General features: G+C 36.8%; 1 protein-coding gene across 2 annotated transcripts in view; it reads left to right on the forward strand.

Annotated features, from left to right (window-relative positions):
- fam171a2a (family with sequence similarity 171 member A2a) overlaps positions 1 to 26726 on the forward strand; it is a 38629-nt gene that overhangs the window by 1104 nt on the left and 10799 nt on the right. For both annotated transcript variants that reach the window (XM_084134225.1, XM_084134226.1), the window contains exons 2-3: positions 12149 to 12376; positions 20348 to 20440. In XM_084134225.1, coding sequence (XP_083990351.1) covers positions 12149 to 12376; positions 20348 to 20440 — 321 coding nt within the window. The remainder of the gene's footprint in view (positions 1 to 12148; positions 12377 to 20347; positions 20441 to 26726) is intronic.

Below are 26726 nucleotides of genomic sequence, written 5' to 3' on the forward strand. Positions count from 1 at the left end.
TTCTATTCTGCAAATATAGGCCTACGTACAATACATGCACTCATATTTGAATCAAATTTATTTGTCATTAATGTTAGTTTAAATAAATGTATTTTATCTTAAAATTAACATAAAATTGTTGAAGACAGTTCTACTTAAATTTACTTGCCAGTTTGTCAACATAGCATCAAGCGGATCTTTAAGAGCTGTTTGTGCAAACTCTTTTGTGAACCCCCTTTTTTCCTCAGCGACTTCCAATGAATATTAATGTGGGCTTGAAGCGTCTTTTCTCTCATGTGCACTGAGCAGCTCACAAACTCAGGCACAGATATTTCGGCCTATTAGTTCTGTATCTCTGAGTCATTTAAATACAGAAATGTAAAGAAAGCCTAAATACTTGAAACTTTGACTGTCAGCATACTTTTTGTGGTTTGTAATCTGAATTCTGAATTCTGAAAAGTCATCAGAGGTTTTTTAGCTGACATCAGAAGTTAATTTACTGCTAGCCTGTGGACTCCACCTTTACTGGGACCCTTTGAAGAAAGACCTAAAGGTGAAGCCACATAATAAAACCATGTGTGAGTTCCCTGTTCTGGAGCTGAGAGAAACCTGGGATGACGTTTTAAAAAGCCTTGGATCCTTTTTATCTATGTTTTATTGCAAAAGCAGTCTGCTGGAAAGGGCTCAGCTGACTAAGCTCTCCTTGTTGTGCTGATGGGAAACATTTAAATCAGAGTCAGTCAAAAACGTGATGTTTTCTGAATTGCTTTTGACATATGAAAAAGTAAAATTAGATTTAAAAAATGGATCAAGGCACAAGCACAAGAGTGCATTATCATATCCTTCTACTGAGATTTTTTTTGTTCTATGTGCAGTATCTTTTTATGCACATATTAAGCATGTCATACATATTAATGAGTTGTTTTTGAAAACTAATTTGTTCTGAAAACCCAGTGAGAGATAATGTTATTCCTCATCTATCTATCCATCTGTATGTTCATCTATCTATCTATCTATCTATCTATCTATCTATCTATCTATCTATCTATCTATCTATCTATCTATCTATCTATCTATCCATTATCTATCTATCTATCTATCTATCTATCCATCCATCCATCCATCCATCCATCCATCCATCCATCCATCCATCCATCCATCCATCCATCCATCCATCCATCCATCTATCTATCTATCTATCCATCTATCTATCCATTATCCGTCCATCTGTCTATCTCTCTGTCTGTTCATCTATTTATCTGTCTCTGTCTGCCCATCTATCTGTCTGTCATCCATCTGTTTGTCTATCTGTCTGTCTTTCTGACTTTCAGATTTTTCAGGCTTTGTCATGCAGCATTAAAGTTTGTCTTACATAAACTTCAAAGACTGAATTTTTTTTGTTTAAGAATTATTATCTTTTATTACTGTTTGATTGGGACGACAGCAACTAATTAATTACCGCAGCATGACTCATTTTCGCACATAATTATCAACATTCTACATCCTTTTTAATTCCTCTGAAGTCTGTACTTTTTTAAAGTGCGATATTGTGAAGTTTCAAATTAATTTGATTATGCTTCTTCTCAGCACTGCATAAAATAAGTTGTCAACTCAACCTTTAAACACAATAGCAGGATGGCAGGGCAGCTTCCTGTCGCTTCTCTAGTTTCATCATGACATTCAGGAAATTTGACACTGATTTTCACTTACGTCCTTGGGTAGATTACGTTTTTCAAGATCTTGCATCTGTTTAAACAGCGTAGCTTTACAGTTGTGAGGTAAAGGGTTGAGTTTTGGTTGTGTGAATCACATTGAGGGATCAGATGTTTTTTACTGACACGCTGTGAAGCATCTACCAGAGCGTGAAATATTGTTATCCTGATGGGTTTTTGCAGTGGCAAGGCACGCACATCCCTGTCCTAATCAAGTTGACACCTAGAGCCGCCACCTCTGATTCGGGACAAAGGCCTGGCGAGGGAAGGCCAGCCTAGACACTAATGCAAACTGACTGCTGGAGATTTTAGTGCATTGGTCTTTGCCTTTAGGCAGGTGTTGACCCTGCCCATTTTGCAGTTTTAAAAACAGCTGTATTGTTCCTCTTATAATAGTTTTTGGTTTATATTCAAATCAGATTTGGGGTGGTTTCACTGAAACGTTTGAGAAAAGTTGTTTTGCTCTTCCCTTTTGTCTTGTGTTCATGATTGTGTAGGATACCGTCCAGTCGCCACTCGCCACATAGTAAGTCATTGCATTGTCAACTTCCAGTAGATTTCATGAGATTCCCCTTAAGGGGGTTTTACATCCTCCTTTCATGCAAAGTCGAGTGTTACCATGACAGCACTTGTTTGAGTGCTGCCCCGGCTTGCCACTCTATGCTTTTATTTGGGACACAATCCCTGCATTGTTCAGCATGAAGCTTTTATTAGATGTCATCGAAACTTGTATGACTTTATGCAGCTCCATTGAAATCAAATCAGCCATACAGATCATTTTATAATTGACTACTACAGTCAGGTTCTGGAAGTATATATGCCATAAATTTTCTCTACTGGGGAATTCATTTTTAATGATAACTTATAAAGACAGACCTACTGTGAGCAACGAGGTTGTTAAACGATGGTATATCGGTCCACATTATTTCAACGCATTTTTATCATCGAAATTCCTAGTGAAAAATTACATTCCCCATAATTCTTCAAAGAAATCGCCATGATCAGAGAATTGCAACAAGCCAAAAATTGTTGATGATTAAAGGTGTTTTCATTAACTCTTTCCCTGTGAGCATTTTTGAAAAAAGCTGCCAGCCAGCTCCAGCATTTCTTCAGGACCTCGTTGAATACAATTGAAAATTAGCATACAGTTTGGATTGGCAGTATGGTTCTGTTCTGGGTGAGAACAGCAAGAGCAGCAATAACCCCCCTTAGGGTAAACAGAACAGAACCAACATATGTATTGCAGATATCATTAATTCAAGATTTTAAAGTACAACATAATTCGAGAATTTATTCTGATTCAAGGGGAATCAGAAGGCCAAATCCTGGCTGACGAGAGGAGGAGCTGGGGATGGAGGAGGGTAATTAGCTCCTGAGAAACACGATAGCTGCTGATAATACTGAAGGAGCTTATACAGTATATGTATACAGTGATAGGCGTCGTATTCCTATATGTAGACGTGGATCAGCTAAGAGTCAGCTGATGCGAGCTTGACTAACGTGACCTGCCAGAACTGATGCTACGCTTGATTTTTTGATAATTTTTGCAAAGGCCCCATGAATATTTTGTAGTGTGAATATCTGAACATGCAATATTTCAAAAGAAAGAACAGAGCATCTGCTTTTAAACAAAAAAGTTGTATTATAGGTTAATGCATTCTTTTTAACAACACTTGAATGTGGGTAAGTTTCATAAAAAAAAATCTACATTTCTGAGCAAAAAGCTGAGAAAATTGTGTTTTTGTCAAAAAGACTACATCCCGATCGGATTCAGACCGATAATCAAAAAAACATAGATGGAGTAGATCGAGCCCATCAACACCACTAATGCTTGCACAGTCCTATAGCACGTCCTGGGTCGACATTTCATTCAGTAACATTGGGCAAAATTTTTTTTACGTATATATGCATATGCTTTCGCTTGTTTCTGCTTCTTCTTCGCATGTCTTTTGATCAGGAGATTCTGTACTATTTCAGAAGATGTGTAATAGCGCCCTCTACCATATAACAGCGAAAAATCCATCAATGGCAGGGAAGCATTGTCTCATAAATGATGGAAAATTCCATCAGTGGTGGGGAGAGAGTTATCTGAGCGAGGAGTTTAACTCTTTCCCTGCCAGTCAGCGGCAGCATTTTTTATCATTTTCATGAATATTTGAACATGCAATATATCAAAAGAAAGAACAGAGCCTCTGCTTTTAAACAAACAAACAAAAAACTTTGTATTCTAGCTTCATGCATTATTTTTTTTAATCAAAACTTGAATGTGGGTAATCTTCTTTAAAAAAAAGATAAGTACTTAAAAAGATCGTACTTATTAGACCGCTACCATTTTGTCTGTTTAAATGGGGAAAAATCGAAGATAACGTCAGTAAACTATGGAGTGCCGCAAGGATCTGTGTTAGGCCCTCTGCTATTCTCAATATATATGCTGCCACTTGGTAATATTATAAGAAAGCATGGAATTAATTTCCACTGTTATGCTGATGACACTCAATTATATATTTCATCACGACCAGATGAAAACAATAAATTATCTAAATTGACAGAGTGTGTTAAAGATATAAAATACTGGATGACGTGTAATTTTCTGCTATTAAATTCAGATAAAACGGAGGTCCAGTATTGTGAAAAGCGCTATACAAATAAATTTGAATTGAATTGAATTGAATAAAAAAAAAGGCTTCTTTGAACAAAAAGCTGAGAAAATCACGTTTTTGACAAAGACTAGCCTACGTGATTCAGAATGACACTCAAAACAAATGGAGTAGATCGAGTCCATCAACACCCCTAAAGCTGCACAGTCTTAACCACTTCCTAGGTCGACATTTCATTCGGTAACGTTAAGCAGTTTTGATTTATATGCTGTTTAATGTTTGCATTATTTTTCATGCCCATATGCAATGCTGTCGTTAGAGTTTAACTTGTATTGAAATGGTTCAATTAACCACTATTAGAGAGTGATATGAAGTGAATTGAGCAGGTCACAGAAAGGTCTTTCTGAGGTGATGACGTCATGTGCTTTGACAGCAGATCTTTTATTTAAGGCTCTTTATAGCTGGGACTGTTTGTGGGCGGAAGGGTACAGAATTGCTTGGCAGGATTTTCTGGTTACACGGGCCGTCACATCTTTAAGGAGTGTGCGTCTGGCCATCAGCCCACCGTGAACTCCCCAGGCAGCTGTTCAAAGGTAGGAATTTCTTTGTTGACACCAGACACCCTCGCGCTTAGAGGAAATGGCAGATTTATCAGCAGCAGAGCCCCTGTAAACCTGACCTCTGAGGAGATCCTGCTTCATATCATCACAATGTGTCTAGATGTTTTGATTGGTGGGTGTGAAAAGCTTTGGGAAAAATGCATGAAAAATTGGAGATTACATCATCTACATTAAACCCAAGATGGCCCTTTGCCCATAAAACACACTGCAGCCAGACATATTCTAGCACAGCAGTTTGTTTATTATGTTAAATCTGTGTTTTGCTCAGTATTATTGTCTAATATGAGTTTAGTGATGTTTTGAAACAGTAATCTGGATTAGGCTTTAAAAAGGGTTTCTAATTTTGCTTGTAATCCTTTTTCGTCATGCAGTATTCTTAGCAGACTGTTACAGTTACTGTTGGGCAACTCATTCAGTGGAAATAAATAAAATGTAGTAATGAAAAGCAGAACGATTCAATCATGTTATTGTTGATGCACAACATATACATATTCATGTTGTAGGTAATTATCTGTTAAAAGTCATTTTAAATCTCGTACTTGGCTCTCTTGGCTCTCTGTTAAGCCTGTTTTTGTTTTTATTGATAAAAATGATATGTTTCTGCTGAAGCTTTTTTATTCTTGATAAATTGTCTAAATCTTTTTCTTTTTTAAGTGCCTACCATTGACAGAGGAAGCAAGCAGTCTTGTGAATATCAGGCTCGGCAAACATTTCCTCGTGCAGAAGTCTATATAAATTCCCTGAGCAACAATGGGTTCATTAGAGCTGAGTCAACACATTTCTGCTGTGCTTTTCCTCCCCGGGGTTGTATCAAAAACCTTCAGAGACCTTAGAAGATATTTTTTCACTTCCAGCAAAATCTGGCACTCTGGATGACTGGTTTATTTTTGCAGCCTTTTAAATCTGTAAAGATGCCAGAGCGTACAAGCTAAATGTGTACTAAGTCACAAGTCAGACCTTGAGCTATTTGATCTTACGTTGTTTTTTTTGTTATTTTTTTCTTGGATCCTAGCAGTGTTTTTTTTCCTCACATAACAATCAACATGTTGAAAATATCTGCAAAAGCTCCTTGTTTATAAGCATCTCATGAGGAGACAGGGACCACGTGCATCTCAAAGTGTTATCATCACATGAAGAGTGGGTGTGCCCTAATATTGGCATAGAACAAATAGAAGTATGGTTTCAGTTAGTGTTTTTTTTTTTTTTCTAACTATTGCATAACGTTTTGTCCTGCTGAGCAGGACCTGAGTTACTGTTTTCCTGGACAAAGGACATCATCCAGCTGGTGCTTAGGGAAAGGGTGAGGCTTTTGGGAATGATTTATGAGATGTTCTGTACTCAGGACTCTACAAAGCAGGTTTAGAGACCGTATCTATCTATCTATCTATCTATCTATCTATCTATCTATCTATCTATCTATCTATCTATCTATCTATCTGTCTGTCTGTAGTGTCCATCCATCTGTTTGTCAGAGGTGAGAGTTTGCTCTTTATAACACACACACACACACACAATGCCCATAGAAAATGTACTCGCTTTAGATGTTGCTTAATGGCCACTGTGTTTTGAATAATATTTCTTAGTAATTCTATATAAAAAAATTTGTCATTGTAAAATTATTTTATTATTTTTATATCTTAATTTATTTTGAAAATAAGGTAACACTTTAGTTTAGGGTCCAATTCTCACTATTAACTAGTTGCTTATTAACATGCATATTACTAGGATTTTTATTAGTACTTATAAAGCACATATTACTGCCTTATTCTACATGACCATACTCTACAATCCCAGTCCTACCCTATACCTACCTTACTAACTATTAATAAGCAGTACTTAGAAGTTTATAGAGGCATAAGTTGTACTTAATAGTTAATACTGAGAATTGGACCCTAATCTAAAGTGTGACTGAAAATTAAAATACAATTACTATTACTATATATTTATGAGTTAATTTATAATTAATTACATAAATATTTTTTTCTATTACTTTATATATTTGTATTCTTGTGTAAATTTAACTATTTTGCGATTTCCTTCTCTTATACCACTGAACATTGTGTCACTGACCAGGTCATCATTCACATGATCATAAGACGTTTCTTATATTTTTGTTTTGGTGGCTTATTATGTGGATACTTGTGCACATCACTCCAGCAACAGTAAAATATTCCATTTACAAATCAACTTAAATGATGTATGTTTTAAATATGTATTATGTTCTGGCCAAATCTTTACTTGCTTTTGGTGCTGAGTGAATGTTCATTTTGGACGCTGCTACCACAAATACATTACTGTGTGTGTTTTAGCACTGAAATGTGCTGTTTATTCAGCCCTCACAGTAAGGATACGGCTACGCTGCCTTTATGTCTGAGCATCCCAGTGAAACCCAGTGGTTTTGGCAAACAGGGCTCCTGACAGGCAGACATTCCTGCTTGGCTATTAACACATCATCTGCCTGCCTGAAAAAACAACAGGGTGGTCTGGAGCCATTGGTGACACCAGGACCACCTCTCAACCAGTTAATGCCACCTTTTCCCCCATGGGTTTAACCTGTATTTCTGGAGATATAGAGCAGAAATTTGTCTTGTAGGACTTCCTAACTTGACCATCTTTTCCCATTTTCAATTCTGCCGTAACACTTGCCCGAACAATAAGGCTTTACAAAACAAAACTAGAGATAAAGATATACAGAAATTTGCATAAAAAAAGTTTAAAAAGCATAACGTAATGGTTTATATTGATAATTGTGCCATTTGAGATGTTTATGGTCTGTTAAGTGGTACTAGAAGGCATTTCAACGGGGTAGAAATGTTGAAAATGTTTATTATCCAAAAGTGAGACTTTGCAAACTGCTGGCAAATGTCCATTAGTGCTTCACTCCGAGTGCTGTGGTCTCCATGCAGTCTCATCAGCTGCCTATAACAAAAACACGCAGCCTGCAAGGAAACGCTGATGGCCACTGTGTGAGTGAGTGGAAGAGATTTCGCTCCCTAATACAAGCAAATAATGAAGTGCTGTTTGTTTTAAAGAGACTATCACAGTGGACAGGACTAAACATGGAAAGAGTAGAAAAATGTAGGGTTCGTTTTCACCTTCCACTCAAAGGCAGACAAATATTTATATTTGCCAAATTTAGTTTTAGTTTTCAATAAACATTTAGTTGTAGTAAAATAAGTTTTTCTGTGAGTTCAGTTTTCCGCTGAGGCTGAGAACTTTTATGTTGCAGAAATGTTTCCTGGATTATTTGCGCCTTGCACTTCGACTCAAACAATAGACAGGAAATGGAATTGTGTGCAGGAAATCCTTGTGGCTGAGTAGAAGTGAAGATTCTTTTGTTTTTAAAAGCCTTTTCAGGTCTGTTAATGTTCTTCTGAGGAATCATGAATGTGTAATATTAAAATATATATATATTAATGTAATAATATATATTAAGCATGTCGCTGTCTCTGATTCCTCTTTCAGTTAAAGGGTCGATATGTCAGTCGATATTCTGATAAATAAATAAAAATCCATGCTCATTTTACCAATTCCAAACCACATCAATCTCAATAACTATTATTAATTTTTAACTTTGTAAGTGATAGGGCTATATAATTGTTAACGCGGGCTGGAAGTGAAAAACGTATATTCAGATGTGCATAATTATTCAGCAGGTTTTCTTTTACAGGTAAAATAGGCTAAAAAACTGATTTAACTCACACTAAACAGTCATTATTATTATCTGAGATACGCACGCATATGAAGCCGCTGCTCATAGAGCATGTGAGTTATTTTTGGTGACTTATGGGCTTGAATGGTCAAAAACACACACTTATGTGTCAAAATGCCTGTCTTTGCAAGTATCCTTCTAAACACAGTCGTTTATATCTTAAATGAAGGTAAACCGTTAAGAAAACAAACGCATGTGTAACAGTATATTAGATCCGTGCTTTTACTCTTAAAGGGACAGCAGCCTAATAAACCTGCTGCCGTCTATCATTAATGTTAATCAAAGAACAAAAGACAAAAAGAAAATCTCTCACTGCTCTTGACTGAATATATTAATAAATGTATATTTAATTTACACAGTGAAGACTATGCAGTGTTTTTTGCATTTTTGAGTACTTTATACAATTTATGTAGTATTTCTGAATTCTAGTGCTTGAAGTTTATCAGGTAGGTCTTTTTCATTTGTGTCTTCGTTCTATAGTTTTTGTTCTATTGCTTGTACTTCGTTTCTTTGATCTTATTTTATAATTGACTGTTTAATTTTCTTCAGTAAGCTTGTTTTTTATTTTATTTAGTTAGGCATGTATTAGCCTATTTTTGTGATATTGAAATTGGTGATGAGAATTAGAAAATTTCAATGGTAAAAATGTTTTCTATCACCCTTATTTAAAGCAAAAATAACTATATTGTCATATACATTGTTATCGTAAAATAAAATTACTCGTATCGTATCGTGATATAAGATTTTGGTCATATCTCCCACCTCTAATCTGTGGTGTGCAATTAGATTTACAGCTCAAAGGATCTTATTTTTTTAACCGAACTTGTATCCCCTCACCAGGAAATGCAGGGACCCATTTTTTCCCACAGTTAGCCTGCTGACATCTTCTAGTATCCATGGTAACATGCATCAATTGACCCATTTAGAATCAAAAGAATGAGAGGTTCTGAAGGACACTGCAGCAAGCAAGCGTGAACAGAAAGCAAAACAAACATTGGTACGCAGTTCAGGTTGGAAAATATGACTTTTAAAGTAAAAGTTTTTTTAAATAAAAATATATTTGCAGAAAAAATGGAAACTTAAAAACTATATTTAAACTTCATGAATCTAGAAGTAACCTTGTGTACCCAGATCACCAAAAAACAGGGCAAAGACTTGCTATCTCCCTGGCCTGTTTACATGTCTTTAAATGGCTTGTAAAAATTCTGGGGGGGATGAACCAGGTCATCCGTTTCGGACAGTAAGCACATGTCCAGCAACTAAACCAGACAGCATTGCTGCATTTGCCCAGTGTCAATCGAACATGGTGGCAGACAATCTGGCTCACTGAGTAGAGACTCAACTGCACTCCATGCTTTATGGTCTTCAATGTAAACAAACCAGAGTACGTCACGTGTCGGATCAGGACAGACACTTCTAAACATAGTCATGTCATTTGTTCAGTGTAGGTCACTGGGTCTAGAAGTTCTAAGATAAACTCTTAGTGAATGTGTAGGTCAATAAGTCAATAAGACTTGACTAAATTTTAGTACCATACACGGATGTAGTATTGTGTAGCTTTTGTTTGTGGTCCAGTTTACCACTTATCAATCAATTAGAAAGGAAAGATGGTCTGACTAACATGTAAAACTACATTCGTAGTTGCTGTCATGTGCTGTTGAGGGACAGGTAGATTTGGAATAGATTGCTCGATTTGGTGATAAAACGATAAAGACAATTATTATAATATATTTTTCCTCGATAAATCGATAACAAGAGTTCGATTTAGTAAATTTTCGATTTAATGTTTATGTGTCAAAAGTGGAACGAAACAGTGCTGCTCATTTCAGCTACTCCACACGGACCATTTATCCGCTCGGATCAAAGTTCAAATGGCAGTGAAGCTTACTATAGCTGATTCATTTACTAGCTGGTCTCGGTCACATGACCACTAAACAGCGCTGTGAGATCCAGTGAGAACTTAGAAGCACTTAAATTCAGTGAAGAACACAAATATCTCAGAGATTTAAACTTAAAGCCAGATGAAACAGCGCTGACAAACAGGAGAAACACTGCGCAACAATACAGTCAGAAGGCTTTTCAATCTACAAATCATTTACCATGGATTTACTGTAGTAACACTAACTGCACCATGGTATTATTGTGGTGGAAATGTGGCATATTATTAATGAAGACATGATTTAAATGTATTAAAGAAGTAATGGAATATAATTACAGTAATTTTTGTGATTACTACTGTTTCTACTGTTTTTCATAAAAATACCATAAAAACCATTACATTTTTAGTACTTATTTTAGAACTTAAACATTTAATTTCAGCTAGTTGCAAAGGCAACATTTCTCGTTTTCATTTGGTTCTGTAACGATCACCAGTGAGAGTGGCCGGAATTACTATCAGAGGGCACTCCAATCCGGACAATCACCACACATTCACAAACTACATCTCCCATAATTCTCTGCCTGGAGTCATCAGCACTCATTGTTTTCACCTGTGTCTCATCTTCTTGTTCACTCACCCTATATAAGCCTGGTTCTTTCTGTCATTCCCTGCGAAGTCTTGTTTAGTGTTACACTGCAATTCCAAGCATTCTCCTGGTTTTCTTTATCTTGGTTTCCTCTGTTTTTGCCTGTGCCCCTATGACCCTGTTATTGTTTGCACTGAATTACCCGGTGTTTATGACCTTTGCCTGTTTTCGACTATATTGTGGATTACCCTTTCAATAAATACTGCATTTGGATCCTCAACCTTTGTGTCTCAGAGCAGTTTGTGACAGATACAAGTTTTTAAAATTTTATTTTATTTCACTTAATGTTTATTTTATTTCAAGTAATGAAAATTTGTTTATGGTTTGTTTTAGTAAATTATAATAACCCTGATTTGTACATGTCAGTTCTGTATATTCAGAACGTACTGTATTAAAATGATTTCTTTTATAAAAATAAATATTTGCTTTAAGATGCCATATTATGCCCTTTAACAAAGTCTTGATTTTGTTTTTGTGGTCTACTAGAATAGGTTTTCATGCTTGAATGTTTAAAAAAAAAAAAATATATATATATATATATATATATATATATATATATATATATATATTTCACATATTTTACATTGCTGCAGCACCTGTCTTCCCATTCTCTCAGTAATACTGTTTTGTTACGGTATATATGAAGCCCGTCCTTCTGAAAAGCTCAATGTGCTCTGATTGGTTGGCTGGACTAGTGTGTTGTGATTGGTCAACTGCTTTGAGCATGTTTCGGAATTGTCACACCCCTTTATCATAAGCGCGAGTTTCAGCACACTAACACAACTCAACCAGGCCTCGTCCCTTTTTATTTTTATTTTAAATAAAGAATATTGTGAAACTCAAGTTACTGATACAGAGAATAACTCCCTTTGGAGGGACTTTGCTTTGTAACAAAGACCTTTTTTATGCTCAAACAGCAACATTACACACTAAAGAAAGTTGAAAATATAAAAAAAGCATAATATGTCCCCTTTTAAAAAGCCTTTAATTCTTGTTTTCACAGAGGTGCTGATTAAAGTCCAGGTTTTCGATAACAGCGACCTGTCACCCCTAAAGGAATCCACAGTTCAGGTGTGTGGAAACCAGAGCATCTTGGCATCCAGTCTTGCTGGAGGAGATGGGATTGTAACACTTACATTCCTGTACCGGCCAGGAACGTGGGTCATCGTCACAGCGTCAAAGCATGGATTTGTCACAAACTCGGCACCCTGGCATGCCAGTCGCATCCCGCGTGAGTACTTACTGTACTATTGGAAGACTGAACTTTTTCTACATTGTGTTGGGGGAAGCCTGCAGATTATTATTAGAAACCGAGTATTCAGTTTCATTCTGAAATGCACGCGCATTAACTGGACTTCCTGTCAAAACTGTTAGAGCAAGACCAGTTAGTGTTTATGGGCTTCTCTGGAATCATGTTAATCCCTTATTAAAAAGGATATAGTTGAAGCATTTGACTGTAGATTAAAAGGTTCTGGCTTCTATCTAGATTAAGGGTGAGAGAAAAAAATCGATTCTCAGATGCATTTAGGATTCTCTCTTCAACAATTATGAATCAATTATGAAGTTTCGTTTTTTTTAACCGCAGAATGCACTTGCATCTCAAATTGCTTTCATGACTCGAAATGAATGTAAACACAGTAATTTAAGTCTTAAGGGATTAGACAGACAGGACAAACATCTGATATGTCAAAATAGAGCTGTACATTAGTGTGAATGCGGCCGATTAGATGTATGTTTTGAAGCTATAGTATAGCCTATAGTTAGATGAAAATTCTTAAAGGGGTGGTTGATTATGATTTCACTTTTCTAACTTTAGTTAGTGTGTATTGTGAGCATAAACAACATCTGCAAAGTTCCAACGCTCAAAGTTCAAAGCAAAGGGAGATATTTGCTTTTTTTTAAATAGCTTTTTAACAACAAAGGGCTGGTAGGGACTACACCACTTTCCTCCCGGGTTAGTGACATCACCAACCCTAGAATTGACATAAACCCCACCCCCAGGAATGCGATTTATAGATTATCATGACAGAATATACTAATCAATGACTAGAAGATAGTTAACTCCACATCAGCTGCATAAATTCTTCAACTAACCATTCAGAAATCTCCTGTTGCTTTTACATGTTGTCACCTCTTCTTGAGTCTCTCCATCATTGTGTGACTTGAACATAAAAGGCTAAAAGTTTAGAAATTTTCTGTGTGAGGTAAAAGGACACAAGCTGTTGAAGGTCCGCCCTCTGTGACGGAAGCAGCAGCTCATTTGTATTTAAAGGGACAGACAAAAAAACTGCGCGTTTTTGCTCACCCTCAAAAATGAGTGACAATTTTAACATGGTATATAAAAATATCTGTAGGGTATTTGGAGCTAAAACTTCACATACACACTCTGGGGACATCAGAGATTTATTTTACATCTTGTGAAAAGGGCATTATACCACCCCTTTAACATACAATTGTAGAAAAAAAAAATGCATCGATAATAGTTTTACCATTGTGCTGTAGCCCTCTGAATCGTAATCGAATCTAATCGTGAAATGCCTAGATATTCCCACCCCTAATCTAAATGCCCAAATTTTACAATTCAACTAGGCTTCTGTCACCCTGAGTGACATTGGAAAGAAACACAAAACACAAGAAAAATTATAAATCAACCCCACTCTGATTTATATTCCATATTTACTTTTATTCAAAATATCTTAAAGTGCATTTTAGTTAAATGTATTATTAGTTTATTAGCCATTATATTGCTGTTTCGAGTGCAACTGTTAACATGGTGATATTTTTGCTCATGGCCTCAGTGAACTTTCCGAATCTGACGAGTGATTTGCGATCTGTTGGCTTCGTCCTATTATTTAGATCAACCATCTAGATCTGTAATCCAGATGGAGCTTTGCACACAAATGGACAGGAATGTTAAACAACACTCCCAGTGTGGAGCGTGCCGGCCCGCGTTGTGATACCTAGCAGCTGCTCGGAGTCGGGCCCCAGACGGCCATGTCCTCTTTTGACTCTCTCGCTCTAAGATTGGCTTAATTCTGTTTGCACAACAGCATGCTCTCCTCCACCCCTCTCTCTCCACCCAAACCCCACCCAGTTATGCGGTCAGACCTCTGGAGAGGGGAGGCAGTGAAATCATGTATTTCAGCATAAAGCTGTCTGTACGAGCAGCTGGAAGCCACTTAGCCAGAGGGGTTACAGATATGGAGACAGCCAGCAAATGTGGCTCCATGTCGTGCCAGACCTGCCGGGCTGGTAAATGAAGGCATGTTCAGTATGACATTAGCCTCTTGGGGGGGCATTGCACACATTCCCATTGAGTCACACCAAATTAGGAGATGCTGTCAAAAATGTGGATGACATATTGTGTAGATCAGGTTGTCCAGTCCTGGTCCTGGAGGGTCACTGTCCTGCAGAGTTTAGCTCCAACCCCAATCAAACACACCTGAACAAGCGAATAATGGTCTTACTAGGCATAATAGACACTTGTGTTGAGGCAAGTTGAAGCTAAACTCTGCAGGACAGTGGCCCTTCAGGAGCAGGTTTGGACACCCCTGGTGTAGATGAAATGAAGTTGCGAAAAGAAAGGAAGTTATTGAATTAATTGAAATGTGAGGACACAGTCCCTTTACAGATCAATTTACTGGAATCAATTAGAGATTAAGATACTATGCCCAAAGTCTGAGTGATATTAGAAATGTAATATATATTCTTTGTATTGATGGCAAGACCAATCAACTGTCCAAAATGAAAAAAGTCAAATAGAGTTGGTAAGTAGAGTTCGGTATTGATAGAGATTTTCCCACAAGTTCTCGATTAATTTAAATTTTTGAAATCAGATTTATTTGGGACATTTCGTTATTATCATTCAACTACTCTAGGCCTGCTTGTGTGTTTGTTTATGCATGCAGGCCAGAAGGACAACTCATTTCCCGCCACTTTGTCAGTCAAATCGCCTTTATACGATGATTTCACACAGCCGCCATTTTGAAATCGAAAGTGAGGCTCCGGTGGGAAGTAAAGATAAACAACAATGCCTTGGACTACCAACCTGAAGCTGCTGCTGCGATTTACACTATTGGATGTTAATATCCAATATAGGATATGTATAGTTCATTCCTGCTTCTTTTTTTTACTTTCTGAATTATATATAAAAAAATTATTTTATTTATAAATTAATTTCACTGTATATAGTCTAAAGTAGGGATGTCCAGATCCGATCACGTGATCGGAAATCGGGCCCGATCACGTGGTTTCAGACTCGATCGGAATCGGACGTTACCTCCCGATCAGGACTCGGATATATATGTATATATTCTCATTATTTTTTAACACATCTATAGTTATGCGGTGGCACAGAGTTAGAACCTTTTGACTCCACACAGAAACAGCAACGCGTGCGGCATGACATCACTTTGTTGCAAAGACGTATGATGTGTAAACTAACCAAGTGAAAGCGCGGGCGCACCGCTGTCTCCTTCTTTCCACAAACGCTTGCTCTCTGTGGCGTCTGTCGTTGCTATGCAACCATGAACTGCGTTCATGATGATGAGGAAGTATCAGCAAAGTAGATTTCTAGCCCTTGCATTAGCTTTACTACTAGATATATTTATGGAGATGAAAAATAATAAGGCGCCCTGTACAGCTATGATCAGCTGTTCGGCCGAGCATTCAATGTTGTTACGCTGTAAGCTGATCAGTTGGTTCGTTGCTGCCGCGCTCTATCACTCGCACACCATAAAGAGCAACATGTTTTTTAATGTTTCAGTTTCTTGATTAAAATGGCATAATTTGGAAGCGGATAATTTCTTCACAAACAGCTCATTATGACTCAAAATGATAGAATGCTGCACCTACACTCGATAGTGTGAATAAGATCAGCGCAACTCAGACCACTGCATTGACAGCGTGAAACACATGATCTGTCTACGGCCAGGACTCAGCGGAAGACAGAGAAAGCCGGTCCAGCGCTGATTGAGGAATTAAATTCGAAAATAAAAGACAGTTTGACATTTTTTCTCGCATCTGTGATTTTTTTTAAAATCATTTGCTCTGAGATGAAGCAAATATATTTGTGCGGGAATTTCTCGCACTATAAAAGCTAACCTTGCGGGAATGGTTTAAATTATGCGCAACCCCCGCATTCACGCACCGAAAATTCAAGCCCTGCAAAGGTGAAGAATTTATGTTATTTATTACATAAATGATTGTTCAAGCTACCTCACAGAAGTGCTCTGCAGTGTTTGTAAGAGTTGTTGAATGTTAAAATAAGGTGAATTAAATAAAAAAATAAGGAACATCCTGGATCTGTTTTTTTTTTTTGGCTCTTCTTTATTCTTTTTTATCGAAGTATCGGATCGGGACTCGGTATCGGTAGATACTCAAAATCAAATGACTCGGACTCGGAGGCAAAAAAACCTGATCGGGACATCCCTAGTCTAAAGTATGAAAGAAATGTATGTACAGTTTTAGAATTGACACAACATCATTAAACACAACAATACGCCATCGCATTCACGACTCTCCTGTGATTAAAGGCGACACTTCCGGTTTTCTTCCCACCGGAGCCTCGCTTTCGATTTCAAAATAACGGCTGCGTGAAATCAGCGTATACAACGCTTTATACAATACAGATTGTTTCAAAGCAGCTTCACAGTAAAATAACGATGCAATAATGCAAACAGAATTAAATTCTGCTGTAAAGCAGCTCTAGACAATATTAAACAGTCATTATTCAGTTGAATTATTTCAATGTTGATTCAGTTCAGTTCAAAAACTGTTGAAGTTCATCAGTTATGCAATAATATCAAGGAAGCAGCTCTGAAGAAAACAGTGATGTCATCATCCGGCTCAGTTCGGTTCTCATCCAGTAGTGTTAGTGCAGTCAATTAATAATATTACAGAATATTAAGTGTCCCCAACTAAGCAAGCCAAAAGGCGACAGTTACAAGGAACCCATGCCCCATCGGTGACAAAAGCAGAGAAAAAACCCTTCCAGTCTTCCAGGGCCAGTTCTCTTCTGGTCAGACAAATGAACATGGTGTGGTTTAATTTCCGGCTGCATCACAAGTCAGATTGTGGATTGATTTTATCCAGTTCCTTCTGCTTGAAGATCGGGATACATTATGCTAGCATTTGGTGAGAGGGGAGTTAAAGCTGGCCATTTTGTCAGTATAATATTTTTTTTAAAGAAACAATAATTATATTATTAATAGACTGTATATTATAGTATATAAGAAGTTAATATCAAATATAAAAAAAAAATGTTTTAACATTAATATATATCATTCAGTCCCTGTTCATTTACACCTGCATGTGGCTTGTTAACAGCACATTCCTGTGATGGTTATAATCGTACTAATAGTTGATAAAGTCCTTTTAATTGGCAGACTCATATTTTAATCTGGATGGTTGTTTTAATGCAGGGCAGATGAATTACATGACTAACAGCAGTGTGAAAATGACTTGATGCCAGTCATTTGAATGATAATAATGCATTGGTCTGTACTCCAACTCCAATCTGTTTGGTCCCAAAACATCTGCCCCCTATTCCTCCTCCATTTCGTCTCTTAGCCATGCTGAAAAAGGCTTTCTAAAAAAAACTACAGTGTCGTGGAGTTTTAACTGTCCCTGCAGCACTTTGATAATCTGTGTGAGTCACGCAAACTCGGGAGAGAGAGTGAGTCATTCTCATGGAGTGATAAGGCAGTTGCTTGCGGCTCGGATTAAATCAATTGAAGTCGGGAACACTTGTTCTGTCCTCCATTGGCCTATTTCTCTTAGTCCATTATGGTTTAACTGAATAATTCTATTTTACTGGTTTTAAAGAGCCCATGATATCACAATTGGGTTCTGTGTCTTTCAATTCATGCTAATATTAGCTTGAGGCCGTCTGCAGTGACCCCAAAGCATTTAAAGGAACAGTTCACTATTAAATTATCTATTAAACAAGTGTTCACACTGACACCAATTAAGGTCAGCATATAATTATTTAAATAATAAATGCTTGATATTAAAATTCCATATTATTTTGTCTTTAAATATATTTGAAGTAAAACTAAACCTAAAATATTGTTTTAAATGCTACAAGTCGATTTAGACATCACAACATTATTTTATACATTATGAAAAATAGAAATTTATTTTGAGATCTGTCAAAGATAACATTTAACGGTGTTAATACATTATTTGAAAGATAAATTGAGATAAAAGATAAAGTGAACGGTAGATGACTCTCTCATGGCCGATAACAGATATTGTACTAATATATTGATATATTTATATCTCTATACATTATTCTGAGTGAATTCTGTATGATCAAAGCCAGGGTGTATAAATGTGTTATGTGTCGTCACAATGCTTCAGAAGGTAATTATATGTACAAATGATGAAAAATGAAACCACATAATGCCAATGCATTACCCTCCCTCTCTTCATACACACTTTTCTTTGAGCTTCTAGCTAATGCAGTGTGGGTACAGTATTGTTGTTGTTCCCTTTATTTTGTTCACATACCTACCAAGCAGAATATTAAAGAGAGCAGAGCCCCTTCTGTTCAGGGCATCTGTGCTGTGTGTGCGTTCATGTATGCATAACTGCATGGGTGTAAATGTGCATGAATCGCCTGTGTCATGTTTCCTACAGTCTGTTCCTGCAAGTGACAAGCTTTCTTGATCTCAGGGAAATCTGAATGCATTCTACTGTGCATTTGGGTCCTAATGTCTTTTGGTGGCCTGCTAAATTCTCAAATACACAGCAGACAGTCCATATAGAAACTGATCAAACTTTTTTTTAGTTTTTTACTAATAATCCTGAGAGCATTCATTACATTGAAGAGCTTGAACAAAAGCATGTTCTTATGAAATAAACACTGGAAAATATTGAGCTTAGGGTAGTCAGGGGGACATTATGTGCCATGGCAGATGGGAAAGAGACACACAGGATTTCTGCTCCCAGCATGCAGCAGTCTTCTGGAGTACTGCCAGCATATGTCCTCCTGCCCGTAGAGGAGCACTCAAGGGTGAGGTACATTTCAGATTAGCTGACAAAAATAGATGACTAAAAAAGACTTTTAAATAAAGAAATAATTAATGTTGGCATACCAACAGGTAACATTTAGTTTATGCTTCTCATACTTCATCTTTAGGAGTCTGTCCTCTGGACAAAATATTGATGGATCCAAAACAAAGATCCACTGAACGGCAACAGAGCTGATGGTCTGGTAGTGTTTGACAGGAAGACAAATAGTGGCAGGACTATCTCAAGATTTTGTCAGGTTTTGCATGGTGTCTGTCATCAAAGGCTTGTTTGAAGCGAGAACGCGGTTTCCTGCTGTGTTGCAATAAACTGACTCTGCTGAGTCATGTCTCACACCTGTGAATAAGCAGCTACATCTGGTGAACTACTGTATATTACAGGAAAAACAACATCCTTGTGCTCTCCAGGGTAAATGATTCCTGAGGCTAATAAGGACAAATAAGGCTAAGTAAGATCCAGAAGTTTGTCATGCTAAGTTAATGTAGCATGAAGTAGAATGAACTTTCTCTTGAGACATGCATATGGACCATGACCATCTAAGGTCTATTAATTACATCTATACGTCAATGCATCTACCGTATGATTCATTTATTGTTACGTATATAAATTATAAACATTGTGTGTATATATAGAATAGAGTGGAATGCACAGTATTTATGAATGTAAAGCTTACTGTTATTATATATTTTATTGCATATGTAGGCCTACTGATTTATTAGATCAAAAATACAGTAAAAACAGTAATATTGTGAAATATAATTTCCATTTAAAATGTGTTTTATATTTTTATATTATTTTAAATGTAATTTATTCCTGTGATGGCAAAGCTGGATTATCAGCATCATCACTCCAGTCTTCAGTGTCACATGATCCTTCTAATATGATGTTTTGATGCTCTAGAAACATTTCTTATTATCAATGTTGGAAACCGTTGTGCCGCTTAATATTTTGGTAAAAACTTGGTACCTTTTTCAAGATTCTTTGATTAATATAAAGTTCAAAAGAACAGCATTTATTTGAAATAGAAAACTTTTGTGACATTATAAATGTCACAATTTAATGCATTCTTGCTGAACAAAAGTATTAATATCTTACTAACCCCACACTTTTGAACAGTAGTGTACTTATCCCTCTGTTTCTCTCTCTCTCTCTCTCTCTTGTGTTTCAGTATACGCCTCCGTAAGTCTATATTTACTTCCCCAGAGACCGGCCACTCTCCTGCTATATGACGATGTTGTGCAGTTACTGTTGGGTTCTCCAGGTGAGTTCTCTTTTTTTCCCTCAATGGGATAGTTTAACCTAAAAATGGAAATTATCTCATCCTTTGCTCACCTTTATGTCATTCCAAAGCTGTATGAATTTCTTTCTTCTGTGAAACATGCAAGAAGATATTTTGAAAAATATCCCAGTGTTTTTTTTATTATTGTTATTATTATTATTACAATGCAAGTCAATGGGCTCCAATGTTGATTGGTTCTCAACATTTTGCACAATATCTTTTGTGTTCAGCAGAAGAAAGAAATACATACAGGTTTGGAATGAAATGAGGGTAAGTAAATGGTGAAAAAGTAAATAAAAAAAAAGGGTAATCTCTTTAATCATAGCATTTAAGAATCAAATCTATTTAGTAAATTCACCAGTTTTTCTATTTATAGTACTATAAAAAGGGAATTACTAGGGAGAGAAAGGCATCCCAGTTTGGACTTAAACCTGTAATGCCCACTTGAGCACCGCGGTTTTCCTGTAGGTTTGACTGATACTTTATGTCCATCAGTGATATGGGGTTACCGTCCAATTCTGTGTTGCGACTCAGCCAGGCTCTGTTCCACATGGTTAGCTTGGAATCTGAGATCCAAAAGCAGCACCATTGATTCACACACATCCTGCAGTGTTTACATGTGCAGATGTGTGGAACTGCTGAGTTGGTCGTTTAAATAATCAGACTAACACTATAGTCTCGTTTCTCAAGAGCTGCCAATAAGCATATCCAATTTAACTGAGACTGGGCGCAGTGTCTACAAGCTATTTCACCACGTTCCACGCTCAATAAACGTCCACTAAGATTTACAAACATGATCAAATGACACATTTGCTTTGGCAGGTGGTTGTTTCCTCTGGAAACATAAGGAAGATTTAGAGAAACTGCTGCCTGTGTTGCCTGGGTGGCTTGTGCATTTTGCAGTGCTAGTCAGGTGTTTAATGTGGAGTGCAATGGCTCAAATTATGGTTGTAGGAAACTGACTTTTAGTTGAAAGATTTCAGGGTAGGAAGTGATTTTACCCAATGGAGTATGAAGTATGATGTAATGTGCTTCATGCAAACTTGAATATCAGAGCCCTGCATATCCTTTTTCTATGTATGTGTGTGTAGGCATCCTGACACAGCTCTTTCTGCCTGATCTTTATCAACTTAATGAGCTCGATCTCTCTGTGCATAAAGGGACTTTGTAGCTGTGTGTGTGTGTGGGTCCCTGATGTGATCAGTGATTATAGTTACATGCACTCACATTTTGCAGTGTCCTCCCATTCCCTCTGCTGCTGACAAGCCAACAGCTTGCTCTCGTTCCCTCTTCACATTCAGTAAGAGAGGATAGAATACCATCAGTGTCTCCAAGCTCTTCCAGAGATAAATGGGCAACTTGTTGGGCCCAGCACAGAAAAAAGGACCAACCTTGCAGTCTGGTTTAGACATTTTAGTAAGAGTGTAAAGTCCTTGAGTAATCATTCATTACTGTACCAAAGTATTATTTTTGTACCTGACTTGAGTAAACGTTCACACCAAGAGCGATAAATATAAAGATTACTATAATGATAACTATAATAGCTTCCATACCAGTGCACTATAACAACCTGTTGTTATTATTATAAGTGTGCACTGCAGTTTTGTCATCTGCTGCTTTAAATGCTATAGCTCTTTAAAGTCAGTTGTATTATGATTGGATTCTGTCAATGGTTTTTATCGTTCATCAGCTGGAAAAAAAATTTTGAAAGTGTTTTTTTTTTCCAAACAAAATCGTTCCTTTGTGCCATTATCATTGTAGTTGTGGTGTGGACTCTTAATAATACTCCTTAATATTGAAACTCTTTCAATATTAAGCATTTTCAGTCATTGAAATGTACAATAAATGCAATTGGCCCCAACTTTGTCCTTGGGAAGAGGTGTCACCATCAGGCATCATATCTCAGTTGTTGTCCTACAGCCGAAGATGAATAAATTTGACTGGAATTTCAAGAGTTAACAATCAGTCTATAAACAACTATATATTTAAGTGTAAAAACAACTATAAAAGTGTTATTTTAGTATTATTTATGTACTATTACAGTACATCTAGCCTTAGATAATAACATGGTGCTTACTGAGGGAAGTAGAGGGAGATCAGGACTCACATTGGCGTGTTTTTTTTTCTCATGCCTCAAAACCCATTACCATGGCAACTTTGGCAGTGCCAGTAGAATGTGCTTTTGGAAAGAGGAGGGGTTATTAAAGTGTTGCATATCCGTCTCTGTTATGTGGGAGGAATGTGTCATGTAAAACCTGATCTGAAATCGGCTAGTCCATCAATTAGGTTCTGCTGCTGTCTGACCACTAAATTTCTGTTATAAAGAGCTTGTTAATGCCCCCTGAATCTAGAGAACAAATTCATGCAAAATATAATGCATTTATTGTTTTGCTCAAACACGTACCTCTAGTTTGTTTGTTTGCAGAGTCGGGTTATGTTTTCTGTGAGCATTTTTTATGAAAAGTGAGTCAATCGCATGTACGGACTGAAACAGCATAAACTCTGAGCCGTAGCGTGGGTGGATTTTTGTGTTCACAGCATGCCAGTCTGAAAAGAAGTCACTCAATTGATTTGGGCTTGAGGGTTTGTTTAGAAACATGCTAATATAAATGGTGAATCTGAATGTTTGGAAAGCCACTGCTGTATATCATTGTTGTGTTTGTATATCTGGATATCTTTAGGTGCATTTCACAACAGGAATGAATTACATTTACAATATGCAACCCCATTTTATTCTATTTAGTCCTTTCCTGATTACAGAATCGCCTGAAAACAATTTTGATACAATTGTGATTTTTTGCAATAACCGCAAACATTTAGCACTTTAAAATCTTATCACATATTGTTAATAATAATTAACCATTAACAAAATATGTGTAATTTCATGATAGCCTAATATTTAGTTAAATCTACCTTACTGGTATGTATGTATAAATCAGTCGTTGTACATCCTTTTTTTAGTTAGTATCTCGTTTTCTCTGGCCAGTAGTGGCATTATGTCTTTCTCTCCCAAAAGAGCACAAGCACATCTGTAACTGATAACGTGCAATGAAGAGAGGGATGAGAAATGACTCCCTTGACTAGAGAGTGGGGCAGGGTGAAAGAGGAGGGAAGTGTGTTTTTCTGAGAATAAATTGGTGAGAATCAAGCAGGAGTGTGAGTTGAATGTAAATCTCCTGAGACCTGCTTGCATGAATAGCTTCCAGGCACAGGGCCTATTGAGATACAGATAGCTATTGAGTCATTCGACTGCTACCATGTGTGGGTGGTATGACCAAAATCAATCATGGTATGAGTATTTTTAATACCATTTAATATTGATCACATCACAGTAAATATATATATATATATATATATATATATATATATATACCGTAAAACTTCAAATAATAGCCCGGGCTTTTATTTTCCCAAATCGCCGAACTGCACTGGCTTGTATTTGAGACAGGCGTCTATATGAGACAGGCCTTTAATTTAGTGTTGAGACTTCACCCTGTGCTGCAATATTCATTTAGTTTTACATTCATTTACAGAAATCAGCTGGTTGGATGAAAATTGCTGATGTTATCAGATTTTCAGGTGATATTCTCAATTCATTCAGTTAACGGACGCTCTGAGGTAAAGTGATTTCAGACTGCAGACTAAGCAACGATTGTATTTAATTGTACAGTTCAATCATAACATAGTACAGGCATGATCTTAATTCCATAATATCCTTAAACACAACAATATTGCTGGCCATTAACTGACAAAGTGCGCGTCTGGTGTGCGATACCTCGAGTTGTCATAGACGCGATGTGGCGCTGCTCGTCCGGTGTGCGAAACCCGAAACCTCGAGTTGTCATAGACGCGACACGGCGCTAACTCTCTCTGCCTGCCTTGCTTGCGCTAACAGCTCCCGTCCAGATCATAGACTGTAAAAAAGTCTCTCAGGGCTCTCTTGCATGCGCAATAGAACTGGCTTAAACAGACGATCTGACGGGTTTTAGAAGATTAAATACAACCCGAAACTAAAAAAAACAGACCAGGCCTCTATTTGAGACCGGCCTTTATTTATCCAAACCTGTAACCACACCAGGCGTGTAAAAGAGACAGGCGTCTATTTGGGACTCGGCTATTATTTGAAGTTTTACGGTATATCACAAAACTTGCTGATAGTTCAAATAAAATATAATAATATAAATAATATAAAATATATTTTAACAGCTATGTGAAAATGTCTTAATTTTTAGAAAATGAACTAAATTAAATGTATATAATGTTATATTAATGTTATTACACGACCACAATGCACACTGTTCGTTCATTAGCCAGAGGAGAACTGCTCTGCATTGGCTATCCTAAACCCGATCCTTTATTTTACATCAGATGTCATGGAGGTGTCATGCAGTAGGTCGCAGTGTGTACCTTCAAATGGGTTTGCCAACCACCATTAAAAGGAAAATGCACACGCACATTCAAGCTTCATCTTTTCCTTTTAATGGTGTGAAAACCAATAAAGTCTATTCTAGCACGTCATACAGTGTTTAACATATTTGATGCATACTTTTGTAACAAATTACTCAAATCATTTATGTACTGTTTATTTGTATATGCCGTCAGACTATTTGAGACGTACTTGCCATAAAGCGTCACTATGGGATGTGTCTTGCTTCGGACTATAAGCTTCATGCTTTCTAACCTTAAATCCACTTTTTTCTTCTTCTTTTTGTTGCAATTATTCTGCTTATTGTTCTGGTTAATCTTTACATTTCAGCATATTTTATTAAAGTATATTAAAGTCAGAACAAATTAATAGGCTGGAAAAATTACCCAAATAAAATATAAAATACACTCTAGTAATGAAGATTAACAGCAGCATAAAATATTATAGACACAAAACCAGTAGTGAATTACAAAACGAAATGAGGGGCAAACGTTTATTTCAATGTTTAACAATGCTGTCCTATCCCCATTCAGCAGAAGTGGATTTCAGCCTGTCTCATTATTAATATTATTATTAAAATAAAATAATATAGGCCTATAAATATAATTACTTTAGTAATTGTTATATTAGAATTACTCTGTAGTGATAGATACCCCCTTTTTTACATTTGAGCCCCTGAGAAACTCTGCACATCCCTGTAGACATTTGATTGATTTTAATAACTGTAATGTACTTGTGTGCACCCAGCACTAGGTAAATACAAGTATCGGACCGGTACTCTGTATCGGCAGATACTCAATATTCAGTTACTCAGATCGGATCGGTGGGCACAAAAAGCTTGATCGGGACATCCCTCGATGTTATGAGTTTAAATTATTATAATTTCAATTATGTGATGATATGCTCATCAGTTTATTAGCTCATTAGCTATAATAATGGTTTACTTTCCTGAGGTAAAATGTAATATTGTGTAACAATCATCTCTGATACTCATGACAAAAGTCCAGCTGATGGGTTATGAACCATTTAATCTTCTTAAAAGACACAAGTTACATTTATTAATTTAGCAGATGCTTTTATCCAAACTTACATTAATTTATAGGAAGCAGATGGTACACATTCATTGACCTGGCCACTCCCACAATTGAAGGTCTCTATATCAGAGTGGGTAACAGACACTCAGTGTTAACTCTGATTGTTTTCCTCAGATAGCTTGACCCCAAGGTCAGCAATAATAATCTATAGCATTCAAATAGCCTTCTGTACAAAAGGCCAACTGATGCTACTAACATCTATGGCTTTGTCATGGAAATTATGATAAATTGGTTAGTGTAGTTGAGGGAAGTGCACTTTAGTGATTTAGTGGTATGTCTATTTGGTGAGCTCACTCCCTGAGGGGTATTAATTTTTCTCAATCTAGCCCTCTGTCCGACTTAAAAATTATGAGTGTCAGTGAACACTCCTCTCTGAACCAAAAAGATTTTGGCCTGTTGGCACAACTTCGAAGTAGGCCCAATTGCCCAACTAAAAGAGAATAAAGGAAACCTAGAAACTGTGAAAATCTGTGACACAACAACAAGAAATTTTAAAGGGAATATATTTTTTATATAGTTATGTTCATTCTGTTCATGAAGCCAACTGACATTTGTGAGGTTTACCACTACTAACCATCTCTCTGACAGTAGACGGCCCCATCAGAGGTGGCCAACCACATGATGCTGCACATGAAGGGGATTCTCAAAGCAATTCATAATGCCCAAGCTCCTTAGGAGGCTTGCCAATTGGCAATGCATCAGTCCCAAATAGACTGTTCCGTTCTTTTACAGCATAATCATAGTTTTC

The sequence above is a fragment of the Abramis brama genome (genome assembly GCF_963993115.1).
Source record: "Abramis brama genome assembly, chromosome: 1".
Classification (NCBI taxonomy): Eukaryota; Metazoa; Chordata; class Actinopteri; order Cypriniformes; family Leuciscidae; genus Abramis; species Abramis brama.